Below are 19,182 nucleotides of genomic sequence, written 5' to 3'. Positions count from 1 at the left end.
CCACGAGTAAACTCACAGATTTGAACCTAAATTTCATGTATCACCAGTCCTCTTATAAGCATATGTCTTTTCCTTAAGTGAACCAGTTATATTTTAGGTCCTCAAAAATAAGTATTAGCTTAGAGCAAGTGTTTAATATTCCATAGAAGGTCTGAGTAGTTGGGTTTTGATTTTGTGGATCCAGTCTGAAGGTTTTCTTTAGTTGGTTGCTTTATCCTATTTACATTTATTGATAAAACTGAGATTTTTGATCTTACAACTTCTGAGAGCTTGATCTTGTCATACTTTTCTGATTTCATACTTTTGTTTTGGTAAAGTATTTCATTGTAAAAATCTGGCTTTTGGTTTATTTTGTAGGTGCCTTTGTGTATGTTTTCTCTTCTCTTAATTTGGAATATTTATAATGTTTTACATAATGGATTAAAATTTTTATTTAGGCAGTAATAGTGATTCCTCACTGTAAGTAATTAGAAAAATTAATATCTTAGTACTTCTTCCCACTTTTGGCTCTCCCCTTTATTACATGACTGTGGTTATTTTAAATCTTAGTTATTATACACTGTTATACCATTAAACAGTATGTTTCTACTTCTATAACTTGATTTTAAACTTTAAGTCACATTTTTGGGGGGCCACATTGCAATAAATGTAAGGAAATCAGGATACACTTATGGTATTCCTCTTCTGCTACACTGCCTGACATTATTATATATGTTATGTCTATATCATCATGGTTTAATAACATTTGTACCCTATTGGATAACTAAGACTTCCACAGTTTTATTAGCCTTATTCTGTATTTAAGTTTGTTTAATATCCACAACTAACCTTTAACTCTGTTGGTACCTTTGTTGGAAGAAGTTTCTCTGCCTTTGGTGACAGGTGGAGGTGAGCTATTTTCCTTGAGTTTTGCTTATAATACCTGTCTTTTGCCTCTATATTTGAATAACAGTTTTGTTGGGGATGAAATACAAGGGTCTACACTTTTTCCTGAAGATTTTCTAAAAACATAGTTCTTCATATGTGTAGAAGCTTACGGGAATAGCCATATGCTTAATGCTGTGAAACCACACTGTGTATAATCAGTCTTTTCAAGTATCATCATATTTCATTATAGTTTCTCACATATGCATAGAAGCATATGGGAATAGTCGTATGCCTAACACTGTGAAACCACACTCTGTAGATTCAGTTTTCAAGTATCATCATATTTCATTAAAGTTTCTAACATACACATAAAAGCATATGGGAATAGTCGTATGCTTACCTCATTGAAAATGCACTGTATATAAACCATTGTTCAAGTAACATCTTTTTCATTGATTTATATGTGTTTGTAAATGCATCTGTAAAAGCATGTAGGAATAGACCTATTCTATGGCATGTTTCAAGTGACACCTTTTTCATTAAGATATAAGTGTTTGTAAACATATGTTAGAAGCATATGGGAAGAGCCTTGTGTATATCTTATTGAAACTACACTGAGTATAAACCATCAGTTCAAGTAACATCTTCTCTAGTTAATATAAACCTGCTAGCCCCCAACACCCTAACCCTAACCCCTAACTCCAACTTAATCCCCAACCCCTAACCCTAAACCTTAATCCTCATCCTCATCCTAACCCTAACACTAACCCCAAAGCCCTAACTCCAAATTGAGCCCTATGGAGAGTTCTCTAAACAACAGGATACCAGGAACATGCCCTCACCCTGGCCCTAACCTTAAGCCTGACCCTAACACTGGCCATAAACCCTAACCCTAATCCTATATCTGAGAAGAAAAAAGAAGTAGTATGTATATATACAATGGAATATTACTCAGACGTTAAAAAAGTATGAAATCTTGCCATTAGCAATGACATGGATAGAGTTAGAGAGTAATATGCTGAGAATAGAAAGATGAATACCATGTGATTTACCACGGTAAGAGAAAAATGAATACCATGTGATTTCACTCCTATGTGGAATTTCAGAAACAAAACAAATGAGCAAAGGGGAAAATAAAATAAAAGGGGAAAAGTCCAAGAAATGGACTGTTAGTCATAGAGAACAAACTAATGGTTACAGGAGGGGAGGTGGGTGAGGGCATGGGTTAAATAGGTAATAAGGATCAAGGAGTACACTTGTGATGAGCATAGGGTGTTGTATGGAAGTGTTGAATCACTCTTTGTACGCCTGAAACTAATATTGCCATGTGTGATAACTAACTGGAATTTAAATAAACACTTAAAAAAAAATAAAGACATTGTTCTTCAGTTTTTAAATTTTGAATACTGTTATAAAAATTGTCAAGCCAGCCTGCTTTTCTCCCTTATGCCCAATATGATTTTGTTTTTCTTTTTGTTCATAGGCCAATAGGATTCTTTCTTTATCTTAGACACCCAATAACTTTAGTAGAATATTTCTCAATTTTAATTGTTATCAGTTATTCCTGAATTCTGTGTACTTTTCAGTGTATTGTTTCAAATCTTTTATTTAAGGAAAGTTTGCTTGAAGTATATCTTTGACCTTTTTTTTGGTCTGTTTGTTTGTTTTCTCCAGTAACAGCAAATTTTGCCTAAGTTTAACTATGCCCTGTCTCCACCCCCTAGTCCTTTTTTTTTTTTTTGATCTTTTATAACTACTCTGTTTTTAAATTAAGCATTTTCAAGATTTTTATAGGAGTACATAAGGATGACTCATATGTGCATTTTAGTGAATTCTACAAAAGAACCTGAACAAATAGGTATAAGACACAATTATTAACTATCTTTTTTCTTTCTTCAGGTTCTCAAAATCCATTTTTACAAATTATAGTTCCAGAGAAAATCCAAGAAAATACAAGTGATAATTTGGAACTAGAAAATGTAAGAGATATTTTTCACAATATTATATGATTTTTTAAATTCTTATTTATAGCAATTAAATGTGTCAACCCCATTATAGAATGAATCTAAGTATACACTATTACTACTTATATGGAATTTTAAGTTTGATAGTGAAAGCAAATATATAGATGGGAATCTTCTGTTTTGTCTAACATTTGTCATTTCCTTATGGTAAAAATTTTAAAAGTTCTAATAAAGAAAATAATGTAGAAGAATTAGGGTCTTATCTGAGTAATATTTACATGATTCAGATGAAGAGAATAATTTTCACCAAAATGGTTAAGAGAATCTCTTTTAAAAATTTTTTGATTTTAAGTATAGTTGACACATGTTACATTAGTTTCAGGTATACAACATAGCGATTCAACATCTCTATACATTATGCTATGATCACAAGTGTAACTATCATCTTTCACCATACAACACTATTATAATATCATTGACTGTATTCTCTGTGCTGTACCTTTTATTTTCATGACTTACTCATTCCATATAAACAAAAGCCTGTATCTTCCATTCCCCTTCAGGCATTTTGTCCATCCCTTCAACCCCCTTCCCTCTGGCAACCATCAGAGGTAGTTCTTTGTTTTTGCAGGTCTGATTCTCCTTTTTATTTGTTTATTCATTTGTTTTGTTTTTTAGATTCCTCATATGAGTGAAATCATATGATCTTTGTCTTTCTCAGTCTGATTTATTTCACTTAGCATAATGCCCTCAAGGTCCATCATGTTTTTACAAAAAGCAAGATTTCATCCTTATTTATTGTTGTGTAATATTCCAGTGTGTGTGTGTGTGTGTGTGTGTGTGTGTGTGTGTATACCACATTTTCTTTACCTGTTCATTTATCAAAGGACACTTAAATTGCTTCCATATCTTGGCTATTGTAAAGTGCTACAGTAAATAGGGTACATACATCTTTTTGAATTCAGGGTATTCTATTCTATTCTATTCTATTCTATTCTATTCTATTCTATTCTATTCTATTCTTTCTTTGACTTTCTCTAACTGACTTACTTCACTTAGCTTTATACTTTCTAGATCTATTCATGTTGTTGCAAATGGCAAGATTTCATTCCTTGTTTATGGCTGAGTAATGTTCTGTTGTGTATACATATTACATCTTCTTTATCCATTCATCTATTGATGGGCCCTTGGGTTCATTCTATATTAAATAATGCTGCAATAATAATAATAATAATAATATGCATAGGGGTGCATATATCTTGTCATATTTGTGTTTTTATAGTCTTTTGGTAATTACCCAGTAGTGAAATTACTGTTTAATATGGTCATTCTAGTCCTTTTTTTTTTTAAATCTGATGATGTATTTTGATGTCAGTTTTTAAAATTTTTTTTTTAATGTTTATTTATTTTTGAGACAGAGAGAGACAGAGCATGAATGGGGGAGGGTCAGAGAGAGAGAGGGAGACACAGAATCTGAAACAGGCTCCAGGCTCTGCACTGTCAGCATAGAGCCTGACACGGGGCTTGAACTCACAGACCGCGAGATCACGACCTGAGCCAAAGTCGGATGCTCAACCAACTGGGCCACCCAGGCACCCCTGATGTCAGTTTTTTAAAATGTTTATTTATTTTTGAGAGAGAGGGGGGAGGACAGAGTGTGAGTGGGAGGGGCAGAGAGAGAGGGAGACACAGAATCTGAAGCAGGGTCCAGGCTGTGAGCTGTCAGCACAGAGCCTGACACAGGGCTCAAACCCACAAACCATGAGATCATGATCTGAGCTGAAGTTGGATGTGTAACTGACTGAGCCACCCAGGTGCCCCTGGTTGTTTCAGTCTTAATTTTTTGGAAGAGCCTCCAAACTGTTTTCCATAGTGGTTGTACAGTTTGTATTCCCACCAGCAGTGTACAAGGTTCCTTTTTTCTACCTTCTTGCCAACACTTGTTGTTTCTTGTGTTTTTTATTTTAGCTGTTCTGACTGATGTGAGGTGACATCCCATTGTGTCTTCGATTTGCACTTTCCTGATGATGAATGATGTTGAGCATCTTTTCATGTGACTGTTGTTCATCTGCATGTCTTCTTTGGAGAAATGTCTGTTCATGTTTACTGCCCATTTAAAAAAATTTAATTAATTTTTAAAATTTACATCCAAGTTAGTTAGCATATAGTGCAACAATGATTTCAGGAGTAGATTCCTTAATGCCCCCTGCCCATTTAACCCATCCCCCCTCCCACAACCCCTCCAGCAACCCTCTGTTTGTTCTCCATATTTAAGAGTCTCTTATGTTTTTGTCCCCCTCCCTGTTTTTATATTATTTTTGCTTCCCTTCCTTTATATTCCTCTGTTTTGTATTGTAAAGTCCTCGTATGAGTGAAGTCATATGATATGTCTTTCTCTAATTTCGCTTAGCATAATACCCTCTAGTTCCATCCACATAGTTGTGAATGGCAAATTTTCATTCTTTTTGAATATAGTTCCAGTAGTTTAATTTTGCTTTTGTTTCCCTTGCCAGAGGAGACATATCTAAAAAAAAAAATGTTTCTACAGCTGATTTCAAAGAGATTAGTGCCTATAAATATAGGCACTTCCAGAAGTGCCTATATTTATAAACTTCTTCCAGAAGTTTTATGGCTTCAAGTCTCACTTAGGTCTTGAATCCATTTTGAGTTTATTTTTGTGTCTAGTGTAAGATAGTGGTCCAGTCCCATTGTTTTGCATATAATTGTCCAGTTTTCACAACACCATTTGTTGAAGAGGCTGTCTTTTCTGCATTGCATGTGCTTTTCTGCTTTGTTGAAGATTAGTTGACCATATAGTTGTGGGTCAATTTCTGGGTTTTCTATTCTGTTCCTGTTATCTATGTGTCTGTTTTTGTGCCAGTATCATACTGTCTTGATGACTCCAGCTTTGCTTTTCTTTTGCAGGATTGCTTTGGATATTCAGGGTCTTTTGTGGTTCCATACAAATTTTAGGATTGTTTGTTCTAGATCTGTGAAAAATGCTGGTGGTATTTTGATAGGGGTTACATTAAAAATGTGGAATGCGTTGGGTAGTATAGACATTTTAACAATATTTGCTCTCCCAATCCATGAACATTGGACATTTTTCCATTTCTTTGTGTCTTCTTCAGTGTGCTTCATAAGTGTTCTATAGTTTTCAGAGTATGGATCTTTCACATCTTTGGTTAGGTTTATTCCTAGGTACCTAATTGTTTTTTGGTGCAGTTGTAAATGGGATCGATTCCTTGATTTCTCTTTCTGCTGCTTCATTATTGGTATATAGAAATGCAACCAATTTCTGTACATTGATTTTATATCCTGAGACTTTGCTGAATTCATGTATTAGGTCTAGCAATTTTTTGGTGTTTTTGTTTTGGATTTTCTACATAGAGTATCACATTCTCTGCAAATAGTGAAAGTTTGACTTTTTTCCTTGCCAATTTGGATGCCTTTTATTTCTTTTTGTTGTCTGATTGCTGAGGCTAAGGCTTCCAGTACTATGTTAAATAGTAATGGTGCGAATGGACATCCCTATCTAATTCCTGACCATTTAATTAAAGTTCTGTTTTTCTCCGTTGAGGATGATATTAGCTGTGGGTCTTTCATATATGGCCTTCATGATGTTGAGGTATGTTCTGTGTATCCCTACTTTGTTGAGGGTTTTTTTTTTTAAATCAAGAATGGATGCTGTGTTTTGTCAAAGGCTTTTTATATGTCTATTGAGAGGACCATATGGTTTTATCCTTTCTTTTATTTATGTGGTGTATGTTGATTAATTTGCAATTGTATCACCGTTGCAGCCCAGGAATAAATAAATCCTACTTGATCATGGTGAATAATTCTTTTAATGTACTGTTGAATTCGATTTGCTAGTATCTTGGTGAGAATTTTTCCATCCATGTTCAGCAGGGATATTGGCCTGATATTCTTATTTTTAGTAGGTTCTTTGTCTGGTTTTGGAATCGAGGTAATGCTAACCTCCTAGAATGAGTTTGGAAGATTTCCTTCCATTTGTATTTTTGAAACAGTTTGAGAAGAATAGGTATTAACTCTTCTTTAAATGTCTGGTAGAATTCCTTTGGGAAGCCATCTGGCCCTGGACTTTTGTTTGTTGGGAGACTTTTGATTTCTGATTCATTTTCTTTGCTGGTTATGGGTCTGTTCAAATTTCCTGTTTCTTCGGGTTTCAATTTTGGTAGTTTGTATGTTTCTAGGAATTTGTCTATTTCTTCCAGATTGCTCAATTTTTGGCATATAATTTTTCATAACATTCTTTTATTATTGTTTGTATTTTTGTAGTGTTTGTTGTGATCTTTCCTCTTTCATTCATTATTTTATTTATTTGGGTACTTTCTCTTTTCTTTTTGATAAATCTGGCTAGAAGTTTATCAGTTTTATTCTTCAAAGAACCAGTTCTTGTTTTGTTGATCTGTTCTACTGTTTGTTTGTTTCTATGGTGTTTATTTCTCTAGTCTTTATTATTTCCCATCTTCTACTGGCTTTGTCTTTATTTGCTGTTCCTTTTCTAGCTGCTTTAGATGTAAGGTTAGGTTGGGTATTTGAGACATTTCTTGTTTCTTGAGGTATGCCTGTATTGCAATATACTTACCTTGTAGGACCGCCTTTTGCATCCCAGTGGTTCTGGTCTGTCATGTTTTCATTTTCATTGGGTTCCATATATTTTTAAATTTCTTCTTTAATTTCATGGTTAGCCCATTCATTCTTTAGTAGAATGTTCTTTAAACTCCATATACTTGTGGTCTTTCCAAATTTTTTCTTGTTGCTGATCTTATAGTGTTGGCGTCTGAAAATATGCATGGTATGATCTCAATATTTTTATACTTGTTGAGTCCTGATATGTGACCTAGTATGTGATATACTCTGGAGAATATTCCATGTGCACTTTAAAAATGTGTATACTGCTCTAGAATGATATGTTCTGAATATAACTATTAAGTCCATCTGGTCCAGTGTGTCATTCAAAGTCATTGTTTCTTTGTTGAGTTTTGGTTAGATGATCTATTGTTGTAAGTGGCATGTTAAAGTCCCCTACTCTTATTGTATTATTTTCAGTGAATTTCTTTATGTTTGTTATTAATTGATTATTATATTTGCATACATGCAAGTTGGGAGGCATAAATGTTTACAGTTGTTGCATATTCTTGTTGGATAGACCCCTTAATTATGATATAGTGCCCTTCTTCATCCCTTGTTGCAGCCTGGTTTAAAATCTACTTTGTCAGATATAAGTATTTTTACTCTGGCTTTCTTTTGACATCCATTAGCATGATAGATGGTTCTCCATCCTGTCAGTTTCAATCTGCAAGTCTCTTTAGGTCTAAAATGATTTATGCTCTTATAGACAGCATATAGATGGGTCTTTCCTGTTTATCCATTCTGATACCCTGTATATTTTGTATATGTGCTGCCGAAGCGAGCACTAATACCCTGTATATTTTGATTCAGACATTTAGTCCACTTACATTCAGAGTGACTATTGAAAAATATGAATTTATTGCCATTGTGTTACCTGTTAAGTTGTTTCTTTACAGTTGTTTCTGATGTTCTCTGTTTCTTTCTAGTCTTTGTTGCTTTTGATTTCTTTCCCACTCAAAGAGTCCCCTATAATATTTCTTATAGGGCTAGTTTAGTGGTCATGAACTCTTAGGTTTTATTTGTCTGGGGAACTCTTTATCTTTCTTTCTGTTCTGAATGACAGCCTTTTTGGATAAAGCATTCTTGGCTACATATTTATTTTTTCCATTCAGCACACTGAATATATTATGCCACTCACTTCTAGCCTGCAAAGTTTCTGTGGAGAGATCTGCTGTGAACCCGATTTTGATTTGTCTTCCCTTGTAAGTTAAGGATTTTTTTCTCTTGCTGCTTTCAGGATTATTTCCTTTCCTGTGTATAGTCTAAATTTTACTGCAGTATGTATTGGTGTTGTCTATGGCTTTTGTTGATTTTGATGCGCATTCTCTGTGCCTCTTTTATTTCAATGTCTGTTTCCTTTTCCAAATTAAGGAAGTTTTCAGTTATAATTTGCTCAAATAAACCTTCTGCCCCCTTTCCCCTCTCTTCTTCTGAGACTCCTATTATATGAATGTTATTATGCTCAGGAAGTTGTTGAGTTCCCTAAGTCTACATTCGTGATCCAATATTTTTCTTTCCCTCTTCCTTTCAGCTTTATTATTTTCCATAATTTTATCTTCTGTGTCACTTATTCATTCCTCTGCTTCTTCCATCCTTGTTGCCAATACATCTAGTCAGTTTTGCATCTCAGTTATATAATTTTTTATTTTGGCTTGATTAGTTTTTAGGGCTTTTATCTCTGTGGTAAAGGTCTCTCTGGTTTCTTCTATGCTTTTCTCAAGCCCAGCTATTCTCCTTATGATTGTTGTTTTAAATTCTGGTTCAAGCATATTACTTCCATCTGTTTTGATTAGATCCCTGGCCATGACCTCCTCCAGTTCTTTCTTTTGGGATAAATTCTGCCTCCTTGGCATTTTGCCTAGACCTCTGTAAACTGTATGTTAGGAAACCCTGTTATATTGCTGCTCCTGATAATAATGACTGTATTAAGTAGAGGTCATATACTGTCCAGGGCCTGGCCCTTCAAGAAGTTGTTTTGGTGTATGCTTTGTGCACTCTGCTGTTGTGATTTGGCTACCCTTTCTCTCAGATCAGTCATCTGGAGAGTTTCTCCTTGCTTGCAGTGTGGATTGTTTGGATCTTGTCCAGTGTGTGGCACATTGTAAGTAGGTATATTTTAACTGCTTGTTAGAAAAGGCTAGATTCTATTTCCCCTAGAGCTGAAGCTTTGCTGCACTCTATGATCAGTGGAATTGGTGTGGCTGGGGAGTTTGTGCTGGTCTTCTGGTGGAGTGGCCTACTGCACTGGTCCTCAGCATCACTTGCCCTAGTAAAGATGCACCTGCAGGGCACAGTGGGGTGGGATTTTGTGTAAATGGCTTGAGCCTCCACTTGGGATACTGTGTTGCTCACTGAAGTCTGCCCATGCTAATGTGGGGGTGGTGTGGGGTGGAAATGTTATATTGTTCTCTCATCCTTGGAGAGAGGAGTTTGCAGTCCGTTTTTAACAGCTGCTGTTCAGGAAGCCCTCATAGAAGAGCGAACAATCTCCCCTCTTTCTCTCTCCTTCTATTCTGAATATTGTGTCCCGGGCTTCTATCAGAACCCTGCCTTCACCCTTCTGTTTCTGAGCCATCTGTCTGCCTGATAGATCAGTGTTCCTGTGTTTTATCTCAAGTGCTCAGCTAGGTTTCAAAACTCTAAATTTTAGGAATCCTGTGCAGCAGTCTAGACCCACTCTGATCCTCTGGGGGAAGATCTTGTCACACTGTGGCTGGTGCTGGTTTGTCCTGGAAAAGCAGTCCCATAACCACACGGGGTTAGGAGTTTATGGTAAAGCACAGCCAAAGCTAACTGGCTTCCAGTTAGCTGCCTTCAATTGGTGCCTCTGCAGCTATGTATGCTAGTTAATGGGGCTGCTCAGTGGCCTTCTCTTTTGTCCCTTGAGAGGCAGTGCCATGTCTCTCAAATGCACTCCAAGAAGTGGAACTCTTTCTCCTATGCAACCCAGGGGATCCTCAGACCATGCTGTCCACTCCTGGGCCTCTGTCCTCTTTCCCCACAGGAGCACCCCAAGCCACCAGGTATGATCCCAGCGATGGTGTGGACTTCTAAAACTTTAGACTTTGAGCTCCACTTCTTGTAAAAACTTGAAATAATCAGCTCTTGTCCTTTTCCTAGTCAATGTCTTTGGAGAAGAGTTTTTCTTTTACAGTCCCCTGCCTGCTGCTTACTCTCCTTTTCTGTCTTGTCTCTCTTTCTCCTTTGTTCATGATCAAGGCTCCCTCTCCTCCACAGCACAATTCTTTTCTCCCCCTAATCAGTTCTCCACAGCTTCCACCTTCCATGATGTGGCTGTTTTTCTCCCTCTGAGATATGCAGTTTGTTCTCTCAGTCTTCCTATCGATTTCTTGGATATTAGGAATTATTTGTTATGTATTTGGCTATGTTACAAGGAGGAGGCAAGCATAGAGTGCCCCTACTACTCCACCATCTTAACTCTTCCCCTTCAAAATAATTATTGATAGGTATGTAATTATTGTAATTTGTTACTTGTTTTATAGTTTTTTTTGTAGTTCTTCTCTGTTCTGTTCTTCTCTTGCACTCTCTTCTCTTTTTGATGGCTGTTTTTAGTGAAATGCTTGGATCTCTTTCTCTTTATTTTTTGCATATATATTACAGGTTTTTGATTTGTCCTGTCCATTAGGTTCATATATAACATCCTGTGTTTATATCTGTTCTGTATTAAGTTGATGGTCACTTAAGTTTGAACATGTTATGAATGCATTGATTTTTCATTCCTTTCCCTCACATTTTAGGTATATGATGTCATACTTTACATATTTTTATTTTGTGAATCTTTTGACTGATTTACTGCTTTAATCTACCTATTGGTTTTATAAATGATTGATCTTCTACTTTTATTATGTTTATATGTACCTGTGAGTTTTTTTCTTTTCCTTACCCTTACTTATGGTCTTTCTTTTCCAGTGAAAGTATCTCCTTTAACATTTCTTTTAAAGCTGTTTTAGTGGTGATTAATTCCTTTAACATCTGTTCATTTGGGAAACTCTTTATCTCTCCTTCTATTCTGAATATCCTTTCTGGATAGAATATTTTTGGCTGCCAATTTTTTTCCTTTCAACTTTGAATATATCATGCCAATCCCTTTTGATCTGGAAAGTCTCTTCTGATAAATCAGCTGGTAGCCTTATGGGGTTTGTTTTGTATATAACTGTTTTCTTTTCTCTTACTGCTTTTAAAATTCTCTATTATTTCTTTGTGCTGTTTTAATTATTATTTGGCATGGACCCCTTTGGGTTGATTTTGTTGGGGGCACTCTGTGCCTCCTGGATCTGGATTTCTGTTTCCTTCCCCAGATTAGTGAAGTTTTCATTTATTATTCTTTTGAATAAATTTTCTTCCCTCTTCTCTCTCTCCTCCTTCTGGATTCTTATAATGTTCATGTTACTACATTTATTGGTATTGCTGAGATTTCTTAACCTATTCTCATTTTTATTGTTCTTTTACTTTTTGCTCTTTAGTTACTTTCCATTACTTTGTCATCCAGCTCACTGGTTTGTTCTTCTCCTTCTTCTAGTCTAAGATTTATTCCCTTTAGTGTATTTTAGTTTCTGTTATTGAGGTCTTTATCCCAGATTGGTTCTTTTAATATTTTCTGTCCCAGATCTTCTTAAATCCAGTGAGTGTCTTTATGACCATTACTCTGAATTCTCTATCATGCATATTGCTCATTTCCATTTCATTTAGCTCTTTTTCTGTGGTTTTGTTTTGTTTCATTTTATTTTTTTCATTTGGGACATGTTCTGCTATCTTCTAATTTTGTCTAACTCTCTGTGTCTGTTTCTATGTGTTAGGAATGTTAGCTGTGTCTCCTGCTCTTGAAAATAGTGGCTTTATGAAGAAGAGATCCTGTAGTGCCCTGAAGTATAATGTCCCCTATTTACCAGATCCTGGTGTTTCAGGAATGTTATCTATATGTGTTGCATGTGCCCTAATGTTGTGGTTGAGATGTGTTTACCTTTAGTCCAGTTGTCTATAATGGCTCTCTTTGCCATTCGTGTGCAGTGTTTGCTCCCTGTGTTGTTAAGGAGCCAGTCTGGGACTGCATTGGACTTGAATAGAGTCAGAGCATATGTTTGCCAGAACTACAGTCAGCCTACTGCAGAGCACTCTCCCTGTGTTGTCCCCTGAGAAGCTTTCATTGATGGGCAGGACCTGCAGTCAGACCAGATGTCTACCCCCAGTCTGACTTTGGGGTTACAGTGATCCCAAGCTATCATGCTCTCTCTGTGCTGCCCTTTGTGAATTTTTTGTGGGTGGGCAGGGCTGGCAGTCACAGACCCTGGGAGGCTTATCTTTTTCTATATTCTGATATTTGTGTCTTTTTGGTTTTTAAATGCTTTAAGGTTTTTTTTGGTTTTTTGCTTTTTTTTGTTTTTTTTTTCAGTGATGCTCAAACTCTTGCTTTTTACATGTTCTCTTTGGCTGGATTAAATCTCATCACTCAGGTGCAGCAACTTACTGATATTACAACTTACTGTTTGTTATTTATGTTTTAACTTGGGAATGGTAGTGATAGAGTCAAAAACAATACCAAATTTCAAGAATTTTTTATTTGGAAAAAATAGAAAACAGACAATACATTTTAAGAAAACAGTTAAAATAAATATCTTTTGTGCCTAATGGAATAAGCTTCACTGTTACAGGATACCTTATTATCCCAATGATGTCCCCTAAATAGATATTACAGCATAACACATAGTCTCTAATTTCAGAAGACCTTAAACTTCAGTTAAATATAGATTTCTAATCCTATATAAATCCTTAGGTTGGACTTAGTTTTGTGGAAATAGTAAGAATGGATTATATAATAAGTATATGTTATAATTTTTGATATATTGTTGCAGATTTTAAATCATATCTATCACAGACATTTTAATTAAGACATTTTAGGGATTGTTTGGAGGAATGCGTTGATGTAAAATTTTTGTTTTGCTTCTGTCACATTGATCAGCTTAGTTTTCTGGGTTCTCTAGGAATGGATATCATATATTATTACAATAGACCAGAAGCTATACACTATACATCTTAAGCAAAGGTAATTTTTTATTCTTTAGTTTTGTATTTCATTTTATTGATATGAATTTATTTAATTATAATAAAAATAGTGTTAAAAATAATTAATGTAGTTGTTATTAAACCTTTTAGTTGTCTCAGATGAGCAGATGCTCTCCTGTGAATTAATTAAATTTTTGTTCCTAATGCCTTAAGTAGTCTTTTGTGAATAGTGGGGAGGAACAGAAAAAAATAGGGACTCACCTCCTGAAGATTAATTTATATGATCTTATGTTGTTGGCAGACCCAGAAGGACCTATATAATCAGGGCAGGCTATTGCAATAAGAAGTAAGTCTGTAACTGATTGTATCAGTTAGAGTTTGATGAGGGAGGCAGGCCTACCAATAGGGATATGGAATAAGGAATTTAATATGGAAATTAGATTATATGCTTGTGCAAGCTGGTGTATAGTTTATGGAAAATAGTACTACTTATGTACCATCCTTTAGGGAGTTGAGAAAATAATTGAAATAACTTTCTGTGGGGTTTAATTCTTTCATGGAAAACAAGTTGAGAAAAATTGACTTGGAATTAATTTGTGACCTTCAATAGGATAGTTTCAGTTAAATTTTGGTTATAGAACTAGACTACATAGTATGAGGGAGAGATGAATTGTGAGAAATGTAAAGTAGTAAGTGTAAATAACTTTTTCAAAAATGTTTGGCAGAAAAAGAAGAAAGAGGCTCAGATGAATGCTTTTTAAGAAACAAGAAACATAGTTTTTTTTTTGCCTGAAGGGAAGTTTCTTAGAGACAGGTGTATAAACAAATGATTCCTTATATAAAATGCTGAAGAATAGCATTGAGTCAAAGAACAGTTAACCTACTCCTTTAGACAGAACGGAAGAATATGATAAATGACAACTCAAAGATCTTCTCAGGTATATAAGAGGGAAAGTGAAAGAACTCAAATTGCATTTGAACATCTTATCAGGACTATAAACAGTGGTAAGCATTATAGGAACTGGAGTTTAGGAGATGGATAGAGCATGTGTGTATTGTTTGGGAAGTTATTTGCATAATGATTATGACAGCATAATGACAATTAGAAAGTTCTTGCAAATAACTTATATGAGAAATAATGAAAAGCAGAGCTATGTCTGTAGAGGTAGGGCTTTTTTTTTTTTTTCTGAGATATACTGAGGTGGCAGGAAAAATATTAGCTAACATTGGATATAGTGATAGTAGAGATTTGGTTTGGCAGTGAAGGAGAAGGGGAACAGATCTGAGTCACGGGCAATAAGGGCTCAGTTTTGGAAAAGTTACATATAAAGTGCTTGCGGGATATTCCAGAAGTGTCCATTTGGCAGTTAGATTTAATTTAGAATGTGAGTATGAATTTCAAAGCCATCTATTTTATGTGGATATAAATGAAGCACCAGAAATGAACAAGATAAATGTGTAAAGATGGGGTGAATATTAAAGGTGAGAAGGAAAAACAACCCAGAATTGAATACCATGGAAGAAGCAAGGATCTAGATAAAGGGACTCATAAAAGTATATAGAAAGATATTTGGGAAGCCAGGTGGAAATGGTATGATTAGAATTGAAGAGTAGATAGTTTAAAGAAGGGAAGTGTGGTCAACAGTATGTGTATGTCAGACTACTTTTACTTGACTTTAAACTGCCTTTTAGATTTGACAACTAGAGGGTCATTAGTAACCTATATGAGATCACTTTTAGTAGAGGATTCCCAACTAGCTAGTGTGGGTGGTCTGCTTATGTTACATTGAATTGAAGAGTGACCATGAGGTGAGGAAGCATACCTAAAATAGGATAAGTGTAGGCAATGATACCAGAGAATGTTGAACTTCTGGTTTTAGTATCTATGTTTAGATTAATACGGCTTCTACTTTATTATGTGGGTAATATATATGCGTGGTAGTAAAATTTAGAAAGAAAGAAAGAATGGAAAATTCTCATAATCCTATATCTAGTTCATATCTTTGTAAATTTTACCGTGCCTTTTCTCTCATCTTGTAGTCCCTTCTTATTTTCTTTAAGGGAGTTCATTAAAATAGAAAAATTATTTTGAGTGCATATTGCTTTGACTATAAATTACATACATGTCAAAAGAAAATACTACCTTTATCGTGTTTGCAGACTTACTATAAAGGCCCTGATAATAAATATACCAGGCTTTGAGGATCATACTACTTCTATGAAAATGTATCAACTCTGCTGTTGTAGCTTGAAAGCAGCCATGGACCATACATAAATTAATGGGTGTGGCTGTGTTCCTATAAGACTTTATTTACAAAGACAGAGTAGGTCAGATTTGGCCTGGGGGTATTACTTTACTTTGCTGAGCACTGCTTTATATGCTTCGGAAAGAATAACTTTTAATATTCTTTCATTTTTTGAATTCAGGATTTTTTTAGCACATAATTTTATGGTTTATGTGTATAATCAAGGATTTGTGAATTCATATCCTTCAGATGCTCAGGTAAGATTTAAGTTCTATATTTTACAGATTTATAAAATCTTTTTTAATGTTTTAAAAAATTTATTTATTTATTTATTTATTTATTTATTTATTTATTTATTTATATTAGAGAGAGAGAGAGAGAGAGAGAGAGAGAGAGTGAGCAGGGAAGGGGCAGAGAGAGAGAGGGAGACAGAGAATTCTGTGCCATTAGCACAGAGCCTGATGCTGAGCTCAAACTCACAAACATTGAGATCATGAACTGAACCTAAATCGAGTCAGACGCTTAACTGACTGAACCACCCAGGTGTCCCTAAAATCTTTTTTACATTGAATGTATGTTTTCCTAATACAGAACACTATTCATAGGTGATATAGTTAAGAATCCATTTATTGCCTCATTTCCCTCACTATTAGGTCTTCCCGAAGTCTTAGTAAATTAAAGACAAACTTGATGGACTGAGGCTTTTACTCTACCTAGAATATAGGCGCCATTTGGTTATTTAGTTTATTTATATTTTATTGAATAAATGAATATAAATTAAAGACTAATAGAAGCAAACACAAATATTATTGGACACAAAATCATACATTTTAAAACTTTTTTTAACCCTCATCCTATCCATCAATAAATTTAATTGATTCTACCCAGAATCCACCCTCTTCCTCTGTCTCCATCCACTGATACCACTCTTTTCCAAGTAAATGTTTGGATTATTACTGTAACTTCCTGAATAATCTCCTTGTTTCTATACCTTGCCCATCCCCTCAGTTAGTTCTCAACATGGCAACCAGACAGATCATATTTAAAGCCTAGACACATTATGTTGTTTTTGTGCTCAGAACCTTCCATGGTATGATCTCCTATTGTTCACAAAGTGAAAACTGAAGTCATTTCAATATCCTACAGCTTTTACACAATCTGGTCCTCTTTGCCTGACTTCATCTGTTACTGTCTACCTTGTTTATTTTGTTCCAGTTATATTGGTCTCCTTGTTCTTTAACATACCAGACATGTTTTCCTTTCAAGATCTTTGTACTTTCTATTTTCTCTAATCCATATTGTTCTCTTTCTCAAGATTTCAAGATTCCCTTTCCTTAAGGCCTTTGTTTAAAATTACTCTATTAGTCCCTGACTACCCCCTATTTTAAGTTGAACTCTTAACCTTAATACACTCTTACTTTATCTGTTTTATTTTTCTTCATAGTAATTTTATCTATTTGTTTCATTTTCTGTTTCCCCAGTGCATATAATTTTCATGAGAGCAGGGATTTTCATCTTTTTTTTTTTTTTTTCACTGATGTATCCCCAGTATCTAGAAAAATGCCTGGCACATGGTTAGCATAACAAAAATTTGTTGAAAGATTGAATTTGGACACCATGTCACTTCACTTTTATTGGATAGGACCATCAGTTTCTTTTTCTTGTTCCTTCTTCCTCCCCTTAGTTTCAGTATAAAGCAGTGTTTTAAAAAGAAATCTTACATTGGTTTCCACCAAAATTTATCTACTGTGTCTTGGAAATTATATAATCTTCCTTTTTTTTTTTTCCCTCTCTGTGATAATGTTTGATGTATTTCTAGCTTAATTGTATTGTGGTCAGAGACCAAACTTTGTATGACTTCAGCTCTTTAAAATTTGTTGTCTTGCTTCATGGCTCAGAAGTTGATTTCATTTTTGTAAATGTTCCATGCTCTTTAAAAAGAAAGTGTATTCTACAGTTTTTGTTCTACTTATATTAGGTTGCTAACATGCTGTTTAAATCTTCTGTAGATTCTGAATGCTTGATTTATCAGTTACTGACAAATGTTATCTTTTAGTATGATTATGCATTTCTTTATTTTTATTATTCTTTCAATTTTGGGCTTATGTATTTTGAAGCTATGTATTAAGTGAATACAGATTTGGAATATTTGTATCTTCCTGGTCAGTTGAAATTCTTTTCATTATGAAATGTCCCTCTTTATCACTAGTAATGCTTCTTGCCTTAAAGTCTTCATTTCCTGTATTAGTATAGGTCCAGAATCATCCTTTTGGTTTGTGTTGATATGGTGTATCTTTTTCTAGTTCTTTAATCTTTCTCTGCCTTTAAATTTTAGGTGTTTCTTTTTAGCAGAATATTAGATTTTTAAAGATATTCAGATTCATAATCTTTGTCTTTTGATTGATGAGCTAAATTTATATATTAGAAAGTAATTTAACATAAAATATGGGTAACACTTTGGAAGCAGGGTATAAAATAATAACCTCAAGTATTCATCAGAAGAGTAGTTAATATAGTGAAAGTGACAAATAGAGGGAAACTTTCTGAGTGTCACTTTATTCATATTGATATAAACCATGTAGCCTGTGAAAATACTCAGAAAGTTCTGGCAAGTATAAAAATAAGAAATCATTAGAAAGTTTTCTTAATCCTAAGTAACCACTTTTTTTTTTTTTCATAGGCTCAGTGCTATTACCAGGGGTATGTTGAAGGATATCCCAATTCTGTTGTTACACTCAGCACGTGCACTGGATTGAGGTTATTTATTTTCTATCATTGATATGTGAACACTATAGTTAATGATTTTTGGCTGCAGTGAATTTGTTATGTTTATATTAAGTTTGGAGCTGGAAGAGGATTCCCATGTACAATGATATCCTTCAGTGAACATCTTTCTTCTCTTGTATCTCTTCACGTTCCTTGCTGACTAGAGACATTTCTAACTTCCTTGAAGGTTTAGATTTCCTAGTTTCTTTAATCTATATCTTATTTTTTCTTAACTACAGAAATGACAACTGAATGTACATGACTAGAGCAACTTGGAAGAGCTGTTTAGGATAACTTAGTTTTTCAGCAAATAATATTTTTGGTACTATGATATATCACCTACTAGCCTCGTGTTTGGAGATATAAAGATAAATAAAGACAAACAATCTTTTTCTTCAGGAAAATCACCTTCAGGGAGAGGAGACAAATTCTATATAAACAAATAGTTATTAATATAGTACTCATATTTTTCTAATAATATCACTGTTTTAAACTCTAAGAATTGTAGGGTTTCCTCCTTAATGCCTAGAGTTTTCCATTCTGTCAGGAAACTCTTCACCTTCATTTTGTAGTATAAGCTCCTTATTTTCACAAATAAATGTTCTTCGGTACTTGTTATATGGAACCCTGAAATTTGGTTTTTGGGAAGTGTCTTACTACTT

At 34.6% G+C, this 19,182-nt stretch overlaps 1 protein-coding gene across 10 annotated transcripts in view; it reads left to right on the top strand.

Annotated features, from left to right (window-relative positions):
* Nucleotides 1–19,182, top strand: part of ADAM32 (ADAM metallopeptidase domain 32) — a 170,946-nt gene that overhangs the window by 9,500 nt on the left and 142,264 nt on the right. For 9 of the 10 annotated variants that reach the window (XR_006201592.1, XR_006201593.1, XM_042934793.1 and 6 more), the window contains exons 2-5: nt 2,767–2,846; nt 13,487–13,548; nt 15,936–16,011; nt 18,435–18,511. Coding sequence is in view for 8 of the 10 variants with exons in the window: in XM_042934793.1 (XP_042790727.1) it covers nt 2,767–2,846; nt 13,487–13,548; nt 15,936–16,011; nt 18,435–18,511 (295 nt within the window). In the remaining 2 variants the exon portion in view is untranslated. The remainder of the gene's footprint in view (nt 1–2,766; nt 2,847–13,486; nt 13,549–15,935; nt 16,012–18,434; nt 18,512–19,182) is intronic. The other variant, XM_042934792.1, reaches the window with a different exon arrangement.

This window comes from Panthera leo, chromosome B1 (assembly GCF_018350215.1).
Source record: "Panthera leo isolate Ple1 chromosome B1, P.leo_Ple1_pat1.1, whole genome shotgun sequence".
NCBI classification, from domain to species: Eukaryota; Metazoa; Chordata; class Mammalia; order Carnivora; family Felidae; genus Panthera; species Panthera leo.
The sequence above is the reverse complement of the archived record's forward strand: the minus strand, read 5'-3'. Positions and strand labels throughout refer to the sequence as shown.